The following is a 16,831-nucleotide window of genomic DNA, read 5'->3' as shown; positions in this document are numbered from 1 at the left end:
ATACCTCCAGGGGTGGTGTCTCAACCACTTCCCTGGGAAGCCTGTTCCAGTGCTTGATAGCCCTGTCAGTGAAGAAAATTTTCCTAATATCCAATCTAAACCTTCCCTGGCGCAACCTGAGGCCGTTTCCTCTTGCCCTATCGCTTGCTACTTGGGAAAAGAGACAGACCCCCACCTCGCTACAACCTCCTTTCAGGTAGTTTTAGAGAACAATAAGGTCTCCCCTCAGCCTCCTCTTCTCCAGACTAAACAGCCCCAGCTCCCTCAGCTGCTCCTCATAGGACTTGTTTTCTGGGCCCTTCACCAGCTTCGTTGCTCTTCTTTGGACGCACTCCAGCACCTCAATGTCTTTCTTGTAGTGAGGGGCCCAAAACTGAACACAGTATTTGAGGTGAGGCCTCACCAACGCTGAGAACAGGGAGATAATCACTTCCCTAGTCCTGCTGGCTGCACTGTTTCTGATCCAAGCCAGGATCAGAACCTCAGTGAACCTCATACAATTGGCCTTGGCCTATCGATCCAGCCTGTCCAGATCCCTCTGAAGAGCCTTCCTACCCTCTAGCAGATCAAAACTCATACTAAAGCTAATCTTAGCATCTCTGTATGTCAGTAGGGAGAGACAAACTCCCCTAGGAAGCAATCCAGATAATTAACCATAATTTAACCACCCTGAATCATCCTCTGGATGGTCGTTTCTTTCACCATCTTTTACAGTTTATAAAGGGAATTTAGGGAGGCTAGCTTCATCCAGCTGCAGAGAGACTTTCAGAATATTCTTTCTTCTTTCTGTCTTGCAAAAAATGAACTGTTTGTTTAATAACTTAATTGAATAGATTTATGCCCTGAAGTAGAAGAAAAGTATCTTGGTCAGCATCACACATGGAAGTTCAGAGGCATGTGGTAAGTAAAACTCCTAGTAGTATAGTGAGATGCATTATGATAAAGGATGACCTTATTACTAGTTTAGATCTATGAAAAAAATCTAAAACTTCACGAACTTCATCCACAGGCATGTGAATTGATGATCCCAAAAGAAAGATGATAATAAAGAATTTTCATTTTTTGAGATGTAAAGAAGGGCTTGTGAAAAATTAAATGTCCCCTTCTCTCCCCTGTCCTTTCAGCTATGGTAGTTTACTTAATAAAAGATATTATCTCTACTTTCAAATCTGTTTCTCCCCCTCCAGAAGACATGGATGATTTCCCAATGGCTTAATGGAAAGGAGCACCAAATACGAACTAAAGGATTCCTTGCATCAAAGCAGGAATGGCTTTTACGTCAAATTCAGTGGCTGCAACTGTTTAAACTGATGGCTAAAATGAAAAAGTTATCATACATGTAGCCCTTGATACATTTTTATTGCATATTTGGTGTAAGTGCAAATGAAACTTCTTGCTCCATCTACAACTTAAGCACCAAGAACCACCAAACCAAGGGTAGTCTGAATTCTTTTCAAGATGTTGAGTCTATTTTTTCTCTTATTTTTCAAGCACCTGGATTCTGACCTACTCAAGTCAGGAGTCCTATTCCAGAGTTAGTGGCTTTGACCTTTATGCATTCCTTTATGAAAAACTTTCTGTAATAAGCTCTTGTTTGCCATCGCCTGAATGGGAAGTGAGACCTTTGAAATCGATTTCAGACAGAAGGCCTGCTGGTCAGAGATAAGTATCTTGTTCTGCCAGACTGCACAATGCTTCAAACCAATTTCTTGTCCATTTCTGAAAGATTCCCTTCAATTGAAACAAAAAAATGACAGTAAATACTTTTCTAAGCTACAGATTTTCTCAGTAAACATTATTTCATTACAGTTAGCTACTACTGATTGGTGGGAATTAAATATATACTGAGTGGACTAAAATAGAAATTCAGAGAATGTAGAACTGTTTTATTTACTATGCTCTTGAACAACATAATCCAATAATATATCAGAGGAGAGAAATATTTATCTCTGTAGGTATCTATATCTATACAAATATTTAAACAACTGTTTAACAGCTTCTTCTTGCAACTGATGGCAAAAGGAAGCGTTTTCCCAAGAAGTACAGGCCTTAAACGAGAACATGATGTTCAGCTGTAAAGTTAGAGGGACATATACTGGTCTGGTTCATACTAATTTTACAGAAGTGTATTCCTGTTAGCTTCAGTGCAGGTACTTCCCTTTTCATCAGTTTAAGCAAATTTGGAATCAAACCACAAGCCTTTAATGAGGTTTTAATGATCCACTTGGGGGAGCTAAAGGGTAATTTGTTTCCGAATTGATTATAGGAAAATGTTTGGGATGCAAAATTAAGTTGCAGAAGACAATGTGAGCAGAGACTTCCACTTTTTTCAACTCTGTGCTGGTTGTTAATCTATATTAGCTTCTGGAGCAAAGGGTCCCCAGTTCTTATTAAAATTCCAGCCACTTATAGAAAAAAGACTCATAGTTATAAATAGCTTAGCAGCAGACACCTGTAATAGCATCAGTCATATCCTGACTTCAATTATACACCTACCACATACATTGAATGCAACAGACATAACATGTAAAGCAGAGTTTGGTCCTCCTTAGTCTACATTTTTGTGCTAGTCAACATTAATTGTAATGTGACAGTAAGAAAAGAAATTCTAACATACAATGGTTTTGTCTTTCAGTTAATATGAAATACCTCCTTTTTTTTTTTTTTTCTTTTCTTTAAATGCTGGTCTTGAGCTATACCTGCTTGGGCTTCCTGCACCAGTTACTGTGTTGAAACTTGGCTTTGCATCATCATTATGTTCTCCATTTCTCCAGCCTGGGACACACTGGGAACTGTTTCCCAGTATAAAGCCATATCAGCTGCTCTATCTTATGCTTGATTGGCTATGGTTACTGGTAGCCCTTTGACTGTTCTGGAAGTTAAGCTCTAATTAGAGGCAGAGATGCAGTACCTCCTATATGGGAACGAAGAGCACAGCCCTTTGTCTGTGAAGAGTGAATAAAATATGACATTGGGCTTTTCTCCATGTAGAGATTGCCCTAAAGTTCAGATAAACTGACAATACAGTTGATTTTAAAAGCCACAGCAGATCCAAAGCTATAATCATCTATCTTTTATAAAAGGAAACAACTCAGTTTCAGACATATAACTCACATGAAAATTCTATTGGCAAAGCTGTACTGTCAATGTCTTCACTGTAATAGTACAAAATTAATCCCATTCCAAATTACTCTGCAGTGCAGTCCACATGGTTGCCCATATGTGGGCATCTAATTTAACTGACTCATGTAAACAAAGTTTCAAGCAAGAGTGATAATTAAATAAAATATTTTGTTCCTTTAGTATAACTTATTAACTATATTTAAGGTTTCCTTATTTTATGTTTAATTTAGCCAGAGCATGTGGAAGAAGTAAACTGTAAGTATCTTTACAAGAAGTACTGTTACTAGGCACTTTAAAAGCAAAGACTTATGCTTTGTAGCTATAAACTACCAAAATACATCTTTAAATGTCATTCAGCATCCTGAATGGGTGACACAATCATGCTGATTGAATACCATGCTAAAGACAATGGCAAAGCAAATGGAAGCAAAGGATACAGTCAACCCAGGTATAGGCATGAAAGCTGTAATCATTAACAGTACTTGATGACAGTATTTGTAGTGCAATTTGCTTTTGTGCTTTCTCTTTGATATGTAAGGGCAAGTACTATAATGTATTTAGGAGGAACTACTGCCATAAATTGATCAACTTACATTAATTAATTCAATCTCCCAGATTTTTTTCACAAGGTCCATCGATGTATAGCCATTAATTAGAAAGGATTTGGTATAGTCACCCAGTTCAATGGAATCCAGCCATTCAGCTACAGAGGTGGGGTTGTAGCCATCGTGACCAATCTGCTTCATCTGAAAAACAAGAATGAGTAAGAATTACTGATAATATTCATTAAACATCTTTCAGAACAGCAGTTATTTATATTATTTTCTTTGGGTTAGAGTTATCTTATTCTCTGATCAACATTCTTTTAATGATTGAATGATTGAATGAAACAATTTTGTGAGCAAAAGCACTAATAAAACTTAGTTTTCACTGGATCTTTTTCTTATGTCTGCTTGCCTTTTAATCCAGAGTATACTAAGATTGTAGCATGAGTTCAATTCTTACTAGATATCAGAGAATCCATAACTGAGGGAAGGCAAAAGAGTGAGAAAGAGACATTATTAATATACTGACTGCACAAAAATGTCAGATTTGCACCTAAGATTTCACAGAAGGGGAATAAATTAGACTGAGGAATAGATCTTTTGCTATCAAACTGCAAATGAAACATATTGCCTTGGTTATATTATTCCTAATTTATCTCTCCTAGTAGGTTATCTGGTATTTTATAATGGTTGAAGCCACACTATATTTTTCTGTCCCCAGAGGAGGCTTAAAAAAGTCTCCTTCCTCTACCTGGTCACATTTTTCATGGAACTCCTGGGAATTTAATATTTTAGATTGCTCTCTGTCTGTAAAGTCACTTGAGATTGGACAATCGAACCAAATATTATTGGAATGGAATTGACAGAAAGACGTACACAGAAGCGCACCACCTGCATTGATATAGCAACATGGGCACAGAAAACATAATCACATAAATATTGTTTTCAAACTAAGAAATACCACTGACATCTTATTTTTCTGAATTTTGTTAAGCTACTAAGAAGTGAAGAGCTGCAATTTATCTTTCACAATTCACAAGTGAAGATTTTCAAGCTAGCCATTAAAGATAAAAATTTATAAAGCCTCTACCTGTGCAGCTTGTTACACCACAGTGTTTTTATGAATTTTAAAGTAATTTGCAATAGTGGCAGAAGTAGAACAATGTAGAAAAAATTATGCAATAGCCTCAATATTCAACAGTATTATACGCATATCATCTTTCTATAGAAGTGTAACTATTGCTAACTTGATAATACACCGAACTAGCAAACTGTTAAGAAGCTTTAGAGGTTTAGAAACCTTGTGTTTTGCATAGGATCTCCTGACTGTGCAAGAGTGACACTGCGCATGGTGAAAGCCAGTCTCCCATTTCTGCCTGCATACATGCATTCCTACTTTCTGAGAAACAAGGGAAATGTGACAGAAACATAATGGTTTGAGCTTAAGTTTGAAGTGAGTGTCAAAGTAATTTAAAAAGGAGAGAATTCTGATCTTAATATCTTGCCCGAACCAATATATTTCTCACAGTTTATTTGAAATATGATTTGAATTCAAAGCAGAGAAAAAAAATAAAGTCTGCATTTGAAAGCCACAGTAGTGTTTGTCGATCTGTCTGTTCAAATGCAGAAAGCTAGCATGTCATGATCTTGATCTTGGTTTCCTGCAGTATCAGAGAGGAGTGATGCAGGCACACTGCATCATGGATATGACAGTTTACTCTTTGGTCTTTTGCTGCAGATGTTGGATATAAAATATTAATGGAAATATTTAAATGATATAGTGAAATTATTATCTTAAATCATAAAAGAGAGACAAGAGAAATCACATAATTAACAATGGGAATCATAGCCTTTCAGGTCACTTCTGTAACAGAAGAGTCATTAGAAAGTGAGAGTTCAGGTTTGTTGTTGAACTTGACATTTTGGACTTTAGTTTCATCCTAATTTAGAATGAAGTTCTTTCTTAGATGTCAAAAGCATGGCAAACTCTCCTTTCATTGTCATTCAGACTTACTTCAAATATTAGATTGACAGTAGTCTGTCCAGCAGACTGCAACAATGTTGGAGGACCCTGGTAGCTCTGACTCCTGGGAAGCTTATTTCAAGAGCTGATTTGAAATGAGGTATGCTTAAACAACTGACACTTGAAAAGAAAGGACCCAATAAACTGAAGAAGAAAAATCTAATACAGAGAAGACATGAAGAAGATGTACAGGGCCCACAGGGAACACATGACTTTTGAAAGATATAAGGTATTTTTGTTTTCTTTCTCTAACAAAGAAAAGCGAAGCACCTTCGAAACAATTTTCAGTGTATCCAGATGGGACATGTTATGAAAATTATTTCTTTTGTTTATTCCTATTTGATCTTTATGTTTAATAAATCCTGATGATTTTAACATGATTTTTTTTTGACCTGCTGATTGAGAAATCTCATGCAGTCTGGTCCACAATTCCGGTAACCCATCAGCCTCTATAAAAAAGAAGCACAGCACGGGAAGTTTCTGAATTCTCAATTCCCACTGGAGATGTCCATCAGAAGGGTTGTTAAAATAGATATCACTCTACTATGGTGTGTTGCAAAGGGCTGCAGGCAAGCAAACACAGCTGAACAATTCAATAAGCAAAAGACAAAGAACAACTGAAATGTATGTGACAATTTCACTCTTTGGATTTGGTGCCAATAGACAAAATTGTCATGAGGTCACTCAATAGGCTACGTGAAATGAAACATTGCTCTGTTGTGAGGCAGCAGCAGGCTCTGCAAGCATTTTCCCTCTCTCTGCCCCAGAGATTTGACTGCCTGTGTTCAGGACCATGTCAGGGATGGTGCAGTTGCATAGCCTTGGATCAGACCTGTGTGAGAAAGAGCAGCGAGAAGGTCGGGGCCACCCCACCTTCTGCAGGAGCTGCATGTGAACTCAGGTCCATGTCCCTGACACTCACCTGAGCTATGCCATAGGTACATCTGTGCCCAGCAAAGGACCTTGCTGATCCTCACCCACTGACTCACCCTTCCAAATCGACCTTGTCCCGCCCTTGTCCCTGTGGATTTGCCCTGGGACATGGCTGTCCACAGTCACTGCCACTGTCCCTGCCCCGCTTGCCTTGTGTGGGTGCTCCCTCTCTGCCCCACTGTCCCCCCTCAGCTCCCAGCCCACCTGCCCTGGCAGAGCAGCCCCTTCCTGCTGCTCCTGTTGCAGAAAATTAATCTCAGAACTAGAATATTTGCCAGCAGTTTCAGCACAAGAGCAGTATTTTGTTTTGTCATGAACCAAGAACCAATCTCTTATCTAAAACAGATTTTCTAAAGTATGTCTAATATATGAAAATTAATAAAATTTCAGTATCCATCCTCTAGTATGGAAAGTTTTGTTCTGTCTGTTAATAATATCAACTAGCTTATAAACTGTCATTCATAGCTGGCTGAATGTTTTCCTTTCAAATATTTATTGACAGGCAGATTGGTTATCTAGACATGACAGTATCGTTAATAGTATCCGCTTTTCATATATAATGTTATGGAGTTTTTAAATAAAAAAAAAACCACTTTGAAATATCTGTCTGGAAGTGCTGCCCCTTGCTTTATTAGAGCTGCAGTTTAGTTGCATCTTATCCCGGTCCTCAGTAATAGGTCACGGCTCTTGGATTGTTTGTATTTTTTTTTCTATACTGCACCATAATCTTAGACTCCTCTCACAGATCATTTACACCCTGTAGGCTTCCTTGCTGATGCTATTTGCTGATTGATTTTTTTTTTTGAAAGAAAAAAACCCTCCTATCTACTGACTGTATTTCCATGTATAATATTTAAATCATTTTGCACCAGCTACAACACATATACCAGTGGTGTCAAACATCTAAGCAGCTATGTGCACACTGATTGACTCAGAGCAGTATAAAATCTCTAAGCTTCAAGTCACGACAGCCATTCAAATATTAACTGCTCATAAATAGGGGCAGTATTGTTCTTCTGCAGACACTGCTACTAGTTAATTTGGTTGTTATCTTTAAAGAACAATATCAATGATGTTAGCTGTTTCATTGCAGATGATTTTAGCATGCCGACTATGGAAAAGGCTAGGAATGAAGCCCATAGGATTTAGAGAAAAAGAAATGATTAAGAAAATATGATATAAACGAAGCATGGAAGAAGACACAAACCATAGGAGATTTCTCTCCTAGGTCCGATTGATCTGTCACTAGTATTGCTTCCTTTGAAATGAATAGAAAGCAGAAGCCAGAAACAGCTGTTTCTCATAATAAAACAGTAATGTCTAGTAGCATCCTAATGGGCTGAGAAATCCTTTACAAGAGACTGTGTGTACATCAGTCTTTTTACAGTTGCATCACTGCAATATCTATATAGTATTTTACATTAGGATAGAAGGTACTTGAGTTTTTGTCTTGGAAAGGTAGCCAAATAAACACTAATGGAGCTTCAAAGTAATCACATATGCACCAGAAGCATCAAGGTGAATTCACTAACATGGACTATTACCAGTTTTCTCTGATCTTCTCAGACAGATGGGGAACTAAGGCTATTTTCTCCACAGGTAATATCACTATCTGGTGGATCTCAACACTGCATGTATTAAAATCAAGCTTTTTATCCGCTGTATAACAGAAAGAGATGACTTGACTTTCACAGCTTTTTAAAAGATGGCTATGATTACTATGAATTTACACTTGTGTTGGTTTGCAAGAAAGATCTTTTTAGCAAGCACATAATGCTTTCTTTTAAACTGCTGGCCTATCTGAGAGATTTAAGCAGCACCTTTGGGAACTTGTATGAAACCATCAACTACCAATCTGAGTAATTCTGGATGATTGTAACGGGGGGGTATCAGTTCTTTTTTTCCTGTCTTTGTGAGTTGTCTGTTATATATTATGTATTTTACAAACGTGATCGGTTGGACTCATGTTGTTGGAAGAGGAGATCGTTCCTCCTCTTGAATGGTGAAAGAAAAGGCTCGGGAGAGTGACACTTCTGAAGATCACGGGGCCTGGCTGGCACAGGGGCACCACGTGGAGCTGGTGCCTGCAGCGCCCGTGCAGAAATTGAGCCTGCAGTCAGGGGCAGAGAGGCAGCTCTCATGGGGGACGGGCACAACTCTCTAAGGACCTGAGAAGACTTTGCTGCTGTTGAGAAAGCCACTGAGTGAAAACAGGCACCTGCCTGCAGAGACCCAGTGGGTGAGGAAGAGCTGTATAGCAACCGTTTGGTTTTCTATTTGTCTACCTTGTCACATATTTAAAAAGTTAACTATTCAAGCTTGTGTTCTAATAATGTTTGACTTTTCTTTCCGCTAATCAAAAGCCTTCTGTCTTCTTGTGGAGCTTACTATAAAAAGACAGTATAGGCACGTTCACTTCACAGCACTGCCTGATTCAGGGTCCTTCCCCGATGGTAAATCCAGAATACCATGAACCGAGTTCAGAGTTTCCTACCTAAGATTGCCAGCATTGCAATAGGCACCCTTTCTATGATTTTTGCAGTTGGAATCTATCATCTTCTGAATTTAAAGGAAAACGGATGTGCACACACATTTTTTTTTCTGGAAAAATTTAAACAGATCCACATCCAGAAGACTGAAAAGACCTCCTAGTTCTTCATCAGACGCAATGTCTGGGACAAGGGAAGAACAGGTCTCATTCAGTATTACTGAGGATGATGTATGCAACAGTTCAGGACATTTCAATTTTATATAATGTAATCTTAAGAAGACCTAAATCTGGAATTTGTGGACTAAGTGGAAGCTATGGCCTTTGATCTCAAGAGTTTCTATGAGTATATAATTTCTAAAAGAAGTCCTGTGGGTATTTGTTGGTGTTTCAGTGCATAGAGCTAGAGGTTTACAGGCATGCTTTCAAAAACCGGGTATTAGCACAGACTGGCATCTCCAAAGTCAAACTTTCATCCTTTGCTGGATCCCGAGTAGATCTGCCTGTTTTACTTTAGATATTATGCTATCAACTGCACCTTTAGTTTTTTATCCCACTCAGGCGTTGAATTAGTGGTGATCTTTTTGGCCCAACAGTACTATGGTTTGGTGCCACAGTACGATTTAAAAGTAACCTACTTTGCATTAGTTTGCTTTGCAGAATAGTCTGGGTACACACTATCCAGTTTTCTTTTTGGAGGAAAGTAAACCAGAAGATCAGCACCAGTCATGCACTAAACACATTTCAACCCCTAATAGGGACACAAAGATCTGAATCAAGTGGCTGATAAACTTACTACCTTCAATGGGAGAAAACACACATGCACACATGGACCAAATGGTGGAGGCAGTACTTGCTGTCAACTGCCTTTAGCTCTTCATGACTCATATAATTTCCTTCCTTGATGCTTTTTCTGATTTAATTGCCTCACTTTCTGTTGCCTAGCTCAGAACTGGTCGCTGAATTTCCTGTTGCTACTGTAACGATTTTATTATCATCCACCTTTTACTAATGCTATTTTTTGTGATGGTCAAAAAACCCATCAATCTCCTCACCTTCACAGAAGATCCCACAGAGTGCTAACTAGAGCCCCAAGGAAATGATGCTGTTCATCAGCCTGTGCTGTAAGAAAGCTGAAAGCTTCCTGATAGCAGGATAACCTGGTGTCAGTATCAGGAGGCTGCTGACCTCATGACTGCTGTGAGGAGTCCGGAGGTGTCTAACTGTGCTTCTGTGCAGTGACCAGTGGGCCAGCTGCAGAAGCAACCAGAGACAGACAAAGAAGGAGGCAGGGCCCATCCTGAGGAAGAAATGCTGCTTCCATGGATAGACACTCTTATATATCTCATTCTTGCAGACCCTTCCTGGGTGTTCAAGTTGCAACAGACTGTGGTGACTGCTGGAACCTCTTCTGTTCTTCCCACAACTGCAAGTTCTGCTCCTGCCTCTTCTGTTAGGCCACACTGACCAGCTTCTGTCATTGCCAGTCCATAGTGGGCTGTGCCAGCCCTCAGGAAAATGTTTGTGTCATTAGTCACTATAATTTTTAGCTTTTGTTTAATGCTGGATGTCTTCCTAGCAAATGCATTCTCTGGGGCTGGGCAGCAGCAATTATGAACCACTGGCTGTTCATGGCACCTCTGGAGGCCACCTTGGTGCCTCTCTGGAGACCTTTGAACCCCTGCATGTGAGACAGCTACAGAGAACTTGGCCACGGCATGCTGTGCAGACAGAGATCATTTCTGAGACTGAAGAGGTACCGCTGGGGACCCTCTGGGCACAATGCCTTGAATACAATGTACTAACAGCCCATCCTACGACTGAGAGAGGAGAGGCAGTCTCTGAATGGAGTGTTTCAACTAAAGGCATAGGCACAGGGGAGATGAATCATTTCTCTTGATAGATGAAAAGTGGGAGGGGATGGGACAAAAGCTCTTATCTCACTGGAGGAGGTGGAAGAGGACATAGAGAAGGGTTTCTTGGTGAGAGGGAACACAGAAAAGTATCCTCTGACCTAGTCAGCCCTGAATCTCTAGCTGTCTTCAAGTTTTACTCCTCCTCCCTCCCCAAGTCATGGCAGTCACTTACATAGGCCTTGTGAGCCTTCTATTCCTCCCGCCTCCCCAACCATCTTCTAGCAGCTACAGCTGGAGTTTTTTTATAGTGAAATGGCCTGCACAGTTTCCAGATGGCACTGGAGACAGAAGTTAACAGCCACACACCAGTAAGCAGAATAAATATATTTATTAACCCAGTGCCACTGGGGAGCGAATGGGTGAAGCAAGTAAGCCTCAGAGGCCATGAAGACATCTTCACTCCCTTGTGTGGAGGCGGGAGTGGGGATAGAAATTCAATGACACAAGGAGACAGAGATCCATTTCTTTGTAATCTTCCTATTACATTTGAAACACTGCAAAAGACATTCAGTGGCAATCACATTTTCCTTGTCTTACTCCAGGCACTCCTGGTTGGTCTTCCTTTCATCTGGGAAGGTGCAGTGGCCTGGAGACAAGCACCATCCTGGATGCTCTGAGAAGATTCAAAGAGAACAGAGGGCTGTGCTTGTGGGTGTTGAAGAAACTAGTCTTTGCTATTTCAGTCTGTTAGAAAGTTAAAAAGACTTAACTGAGTCCTTGCAGGGGCAGTGCAGAACACAGCCCAGACCTATAGTTTGGGAAACATTGGAAATGTTTGTGTCCAGTCTGTCACGCAGCCTGCTATCTTGCAGGTGAAAGTCATAGTGTCCTTTCACACAGCATGTAAGAGAGTTACAGTTAAACTGGGTGCTTGCTCCATTTCTGGATACGTATGGTCTCACGACCTTGTGATACAGAGGGTACATAGCATTTCCCAAGAGGTAGGCAGTATCCAGATGATGCTAACACTATTGCTGCTAGTGAGAAGATGCTAGTGTTCCCTCTGAATCCAGCACTGGAATTATGGACCATATGAGTACCGGAAGTCCTTTTGATGACCTGAAAATATGTTCATAAACATGCCTCAATAAGTAAAGGTGCGGGACAACTGAGTGGTAGTCTTTGTGATTTATAGCTGCCTGTGGACAGGTTGCAGGCAGGAATGTGGATCCCATCAGTGGCCCTTATGGAGCTCATGAACACATGAAGGGTGAAGGCCTGGGGCAGAACAGCTACACCAGCAAATACTCCCAGAAAGCAATTGTCTGTGTCTTCTTTCTCAGACAAAAGGATGTGCAGAAAGTCTAAGTCAGCTCATTCAGGTTGTCATCCTAGTCTAGTTGACATAGAAAGAGAATAGCGCTTCCCCTCTTATAGCCTTGCCTGCTGACTATTCTCAGAACAGGCAGTAGGCATTGCGGAGTCAACCAAAAAAAAGAAAGTATAAAAGAAGCAGGAAGAGAAATAATACTGTATGGGCAACGGTGACAGGACCACTGACATGCTACTATTATCTACATGGTACAGATAAATGACAGCATGTCATGTCTAGAGTGGCTCACTGATAGGCTCAGTTAAGAAGGAAAATGTTTGTGAGAGTGCTTTCATCAGACAGTTTTGAAGCACATACATGGAAGGGACATTTGGTCTATGGAACCAGTCTAAAGCTAGTCTGAAGTAAACACCCTGAACTATAGCATGGATGTATCTAACTGCTTTGTTTTACCGATCCATTGTGCTGCATTACTTAAATAATGTAGACTATGCCTTTGTGTTTCAGAGTTGAAAAGTTCATGTGTTATGCTGGATTCTAACACTTTTTTCTCTTTGTGGTTAAAGGTCTTACAAGCAGTGCAATGAGCAGGTGAGTGACCTCCTTCCAAATCAGGAAAGTAATTCCCAGAGGCATTAGAAGGAGGAAAACCAGCAGGGTAGAAAGCACTTCCTTTGAATTCTGTTTTTCATCTTCACTTCTAGCAGACCAGAACCAAGGAGTCATAGCCAGAAAGGGTTATAAATGTTATGATACCCACTTTGCAGCATCTCCTAGTTTGGACACTATCTTTAGGAATGGCAGCTGGAATGATCTACCTATTATCCGTGCTGACTGGGAGAGAATTAAACACCAGGATTCAAATCAGCTTGCTAAGCTCTGGGATGTCTAAGCCAATAGCAATATAGCAATAGCAAACATATGATGTGGTCTTTCTCTGTTACGTACACAGCATAGTTAATGTGCACATGCACAGTAGTTCTGTTTTCCTAAATGCCAGACTTACTGTGCTTGCACAAAAGAGTGTTACATATGAGTAATAGATCCAGCACTTTTTGGAAGCACAGCTTTACTGCTCATATAACACTACTCACAGAGAGCATGTGCTCATAGCCTGCTCATATCCTACTTATCTGGTTCTGCAAAGCACCCAGGAAAGCGTCTGGCTGTCTGCACACCATTGCTACAATATTCCCAAACTTGCTTTGTGCTGAGACCTCTCCACGCAGGAAGGAACAAGCTGCATACTTTAAGAATAGCTCTGAAGCCAGGAGAAAGCTGCTTTCAGCTAACATCTTTCTTCCATCTGTCAAATGAGAGAATGTGTTCCCATTATGCGCTGGGAGAAGCAGCCATACACTGAGCATCCCACACAAAACCAATCCTTTTTCTTATCCAAGTTCTCAGATAAGCTAGGATAATTCTCATTTCCGAAAATATTTTAGCTTTTGAGGAACCCATTGAGAAGTCGCTTGCACACAGGTTTTGGATGCCAAAATAACTTGACACTGCTCTTTAGGTTTCCTATGTCACTTAAGTGGGGCTAAAACGTTACGTCATGACTGCTATTATTTTCTTAGTCAATTAAGCATATCCTGCACACAGTTCTTTTCTCAGTATTAATTTTTTTCTCAAGTCCTTGTGCTTGCAACTTCAGTATCTTTTTAGACATTGTCTCTACTTCTTGACATGTCTGAAATTCCTTTTAATAAAACATATAAAATCCTTCTCCAAACATTTATTGATTTCATTCTCTTCACACAAAAAATCTTAAATGCAATATCAAACTATGCTACGAAATTTGCTCTAAGACTGATGTCATGTATAAAATATTTCCATTTAAAGAATTAACTTTACAAATTATATTTCTGCTGGAGTGTCTTAACCTTATCTAATAATAATAAGACATAAAGTGCTCTAGTTAATATTAATGTGAAACTTGAATAACTTAAATTACATTAGTGCAAGATGAGAATTTGGGCTACTAGCTCTAATCCAACAAAAATAAAAGGTGTTTTGAAAAGCAGAAATCTAACGGAAAGATTTCAACTCTGCCTGTCTTTTACCAACATACCAGTTTACCCTCTGATGAAATGTTCTCCTCAAATACAGAATCATTAGGGGAAAATATTTTGAGAAATCTGGGTAAACATACCTTTTTATACTGGTTAAACACTGCATAAGAAACTACAATCATTAATTCATCTATATTTGGACAGATATGTGGGGTTTTTTCCTATTTAAAACTACTTCAAGCTCTAGAACTTGGTTCCTAAACAGGCTACTGGTGTTTGAAATTCATCACTCTTTAGGAAACCAGCAATTATGAGTAAAAAAAGACAGTCTTTCTTTTCAGCCACTAAATGCCTGTTGCATTTTCAGGCTGCAGAGATGAATATTGATGAGAATAAAAAAAAAGAACTCTAAAAAAAGAGTATTTTAAAACCTTGGAAATAGATTTGTTGCTTGATTTTTACCCTCTAGGCTTATTCAATACTGCCTGAGTATATGGCTCTAAGGAAGTCTTGTTCCATAGATGTTTTTTAAAGCACTTAAATTCCACCTCAAAATCTGAGTTAAAAAGTATCACAAGACAGGAAACATTAATAGTAAAACTAAAAATAACATCATCAGCAATGTTATTAAGTACTAAAACACAAGGAGTCATCAAGTTTTAAATTAAATGAGGAACAGAAAAGAGGTACATGTTCAAAACAAACAAACTAAAAGAATTTTTATCTAATGAGATTGAAATTAGTAAGACTCCAATTATGGTTTGAGATCTTAAAATATTTAGATGGTATGCACTATTTTGAATGCATGATGACAGACCTAAACTTATCAACAAACAAATAGGTATACAGAAATGTTTCATGGTTCCTTGCAGGATGTGAAAGTTTTTTAGGTCTTCAGCAAGCTGTTGTGAATACAGCAAGGGTGGGTTGCATTAGATAAAACTTAGCATGATCCCTATTTTTGGGCCCCATAACTATTCCAACAGCTGTGCCTTTCAGAAAACCTGGTTTTGAATAGGAAATTATGTATTTTTACTATGTAAGCTCTCTTGTGTTGCTGAGTCATTTAAGTGAAGAAACGTGATGCACAGCTTCAGCTTTCGACTGCCTTTGTTTTGGTGTAACATTCTTGCATCAAAGATATGTTAAAAACGTGGTCCTTAAGGACTGTTTTTTCTAGGTCAAGAGGGAAGCTGCTAAAGACTACCTCACCGTTATTCAGCCCATGTTTCAAGCCATTCTGTGTTGATTCTTCCAAGCAACTTCATAACTATCTTGTTCTCAACTGGTTTCAAGAGTATCTCTAGATCTTGATTCTGTCCTCCTTTCTCACATTATGCACATTTTAAAGAGACCTCGGTTGGAATTTTATGAAAGAATCTGGTCTCAACATTAGTCCAAAAGCACACATTATTAACAATGTTTTCATAAACACCAGTTACTGAGTGCAGATAGCACTAAAATTATGATATATTAACAATCCCTTCATGAATTTTGAAAAATTTAAACAAGAATACAAGAAAGCTGATCTCTCTAAGAAGTATGAAAACCAGAAAAAATACTTCATCAGCTAAGAGCAGGGATTAAGATTACAAAATTTTGTTTGAATGATAGCATTGCTGAAAAATTCATGAATTCATAGTTAAACCTTAAATATCTACTGTAATTCATCAAATGCTACTTTTATATACCCTACTACTTGTACCATTTATCGCACTTGCCTAATATGGTATGTGGAATATTATTTTCTTTAATAATCTTTGGTGTTTCCGTGCACAGACTCATATTGTAGTATATAAGGATTGACTAACACATCCACATACAGAAATTGTTCACAACTTCTAATTTTTCCCATACAAAAGAAATCGTTGTTCTCTTCTACAAGTGATCCATCCAGTAAGCCATGATGCATCAAAAAGCCTCTTCCAGCAATGTCAGCCTCATGCTCTAGACTGAAAAGTCCTTTAATAACTCTTCTCATTCTCCAGTATTATCAAACTGCAAGCAGCCTAATCTCTGTTTACCTCAATTATTCTACACATGCTGCTCCCAGAACACTCCACACACTTTACACTAGGTTGTATTCCTGCCCTAGTGTTTTGCACTAAGTATCTGCATCACATGTGGCAGTCTTCTTAGCCTTACTGGTGTCTACTTCTCCTCATTCCTTCTCCTTATACAGCTTTCCAAAATCAAATAGTAAGTTTTCACGCTAGGCCCACTCTCTCTCTTGTTTGGAATGCTAGTAGAAGCCTCCACTGATATATTCTGGTACACAAAATATAAGAACAATCCCTTTCTATCACTGATTTTAAAATCTATAGCTTAAATCAGCTAGCACCAAAAATGATTGGGAAAATGACTGCAAGTTATTCTGTCCACAGCTGAGAAGCAAAATTCATGTACACAGCAGCAAATCAAATATGAAGCCTGCAGGAAGTCTCTGCATCTTACATGAAAGGCAGGTATTAGGAAAACAATGTTTCATCCAAGGCTTTTAAGAATACTTATAGGG

At 39.0% G+C, this 16,831-nt stretch overlaps 1 protein-coding gene across 1 annotated transcript in view; it reads right to left on the bottom strand.

Annotated features, from left to right (window-relative positions):
- The window catches only part of ANKS1B (ankyrin repeat and sterile alpha motif domain containing 1B), a gene marked incomplete at both ends in the record, with an annotated part of 442,459 nt that overhangs the window by 154,355 nt on the left and 271,273 nt on the right, over window positions 1-16,831 (bottom strand). Inside the window, 1 exon segment of the mRNA XM_082308774.1 lies at window positions 3,717-3,869. Coding sequence (XP_082164900.1) covers window positions 3,717-3,869 — 153 coding nt within the window.

Source organism: Platalea leucorodia (assembly GCF_965183815.1).
Source record: "Platalea leucorodia genome assembly, chromosome: 4".
NCBI classification, from domain to species: Eukaryota; Metazoa; Chordata; class Aves; order Pelecaniformes; family Threskiornithidae; genus Platalea; species Platalea leucorodia.
The sequence above is the reverse complement of the archived record's forward strand: the minus strand, read 5'-3'. Positions and strand labels throughout refer to the sequence as shown.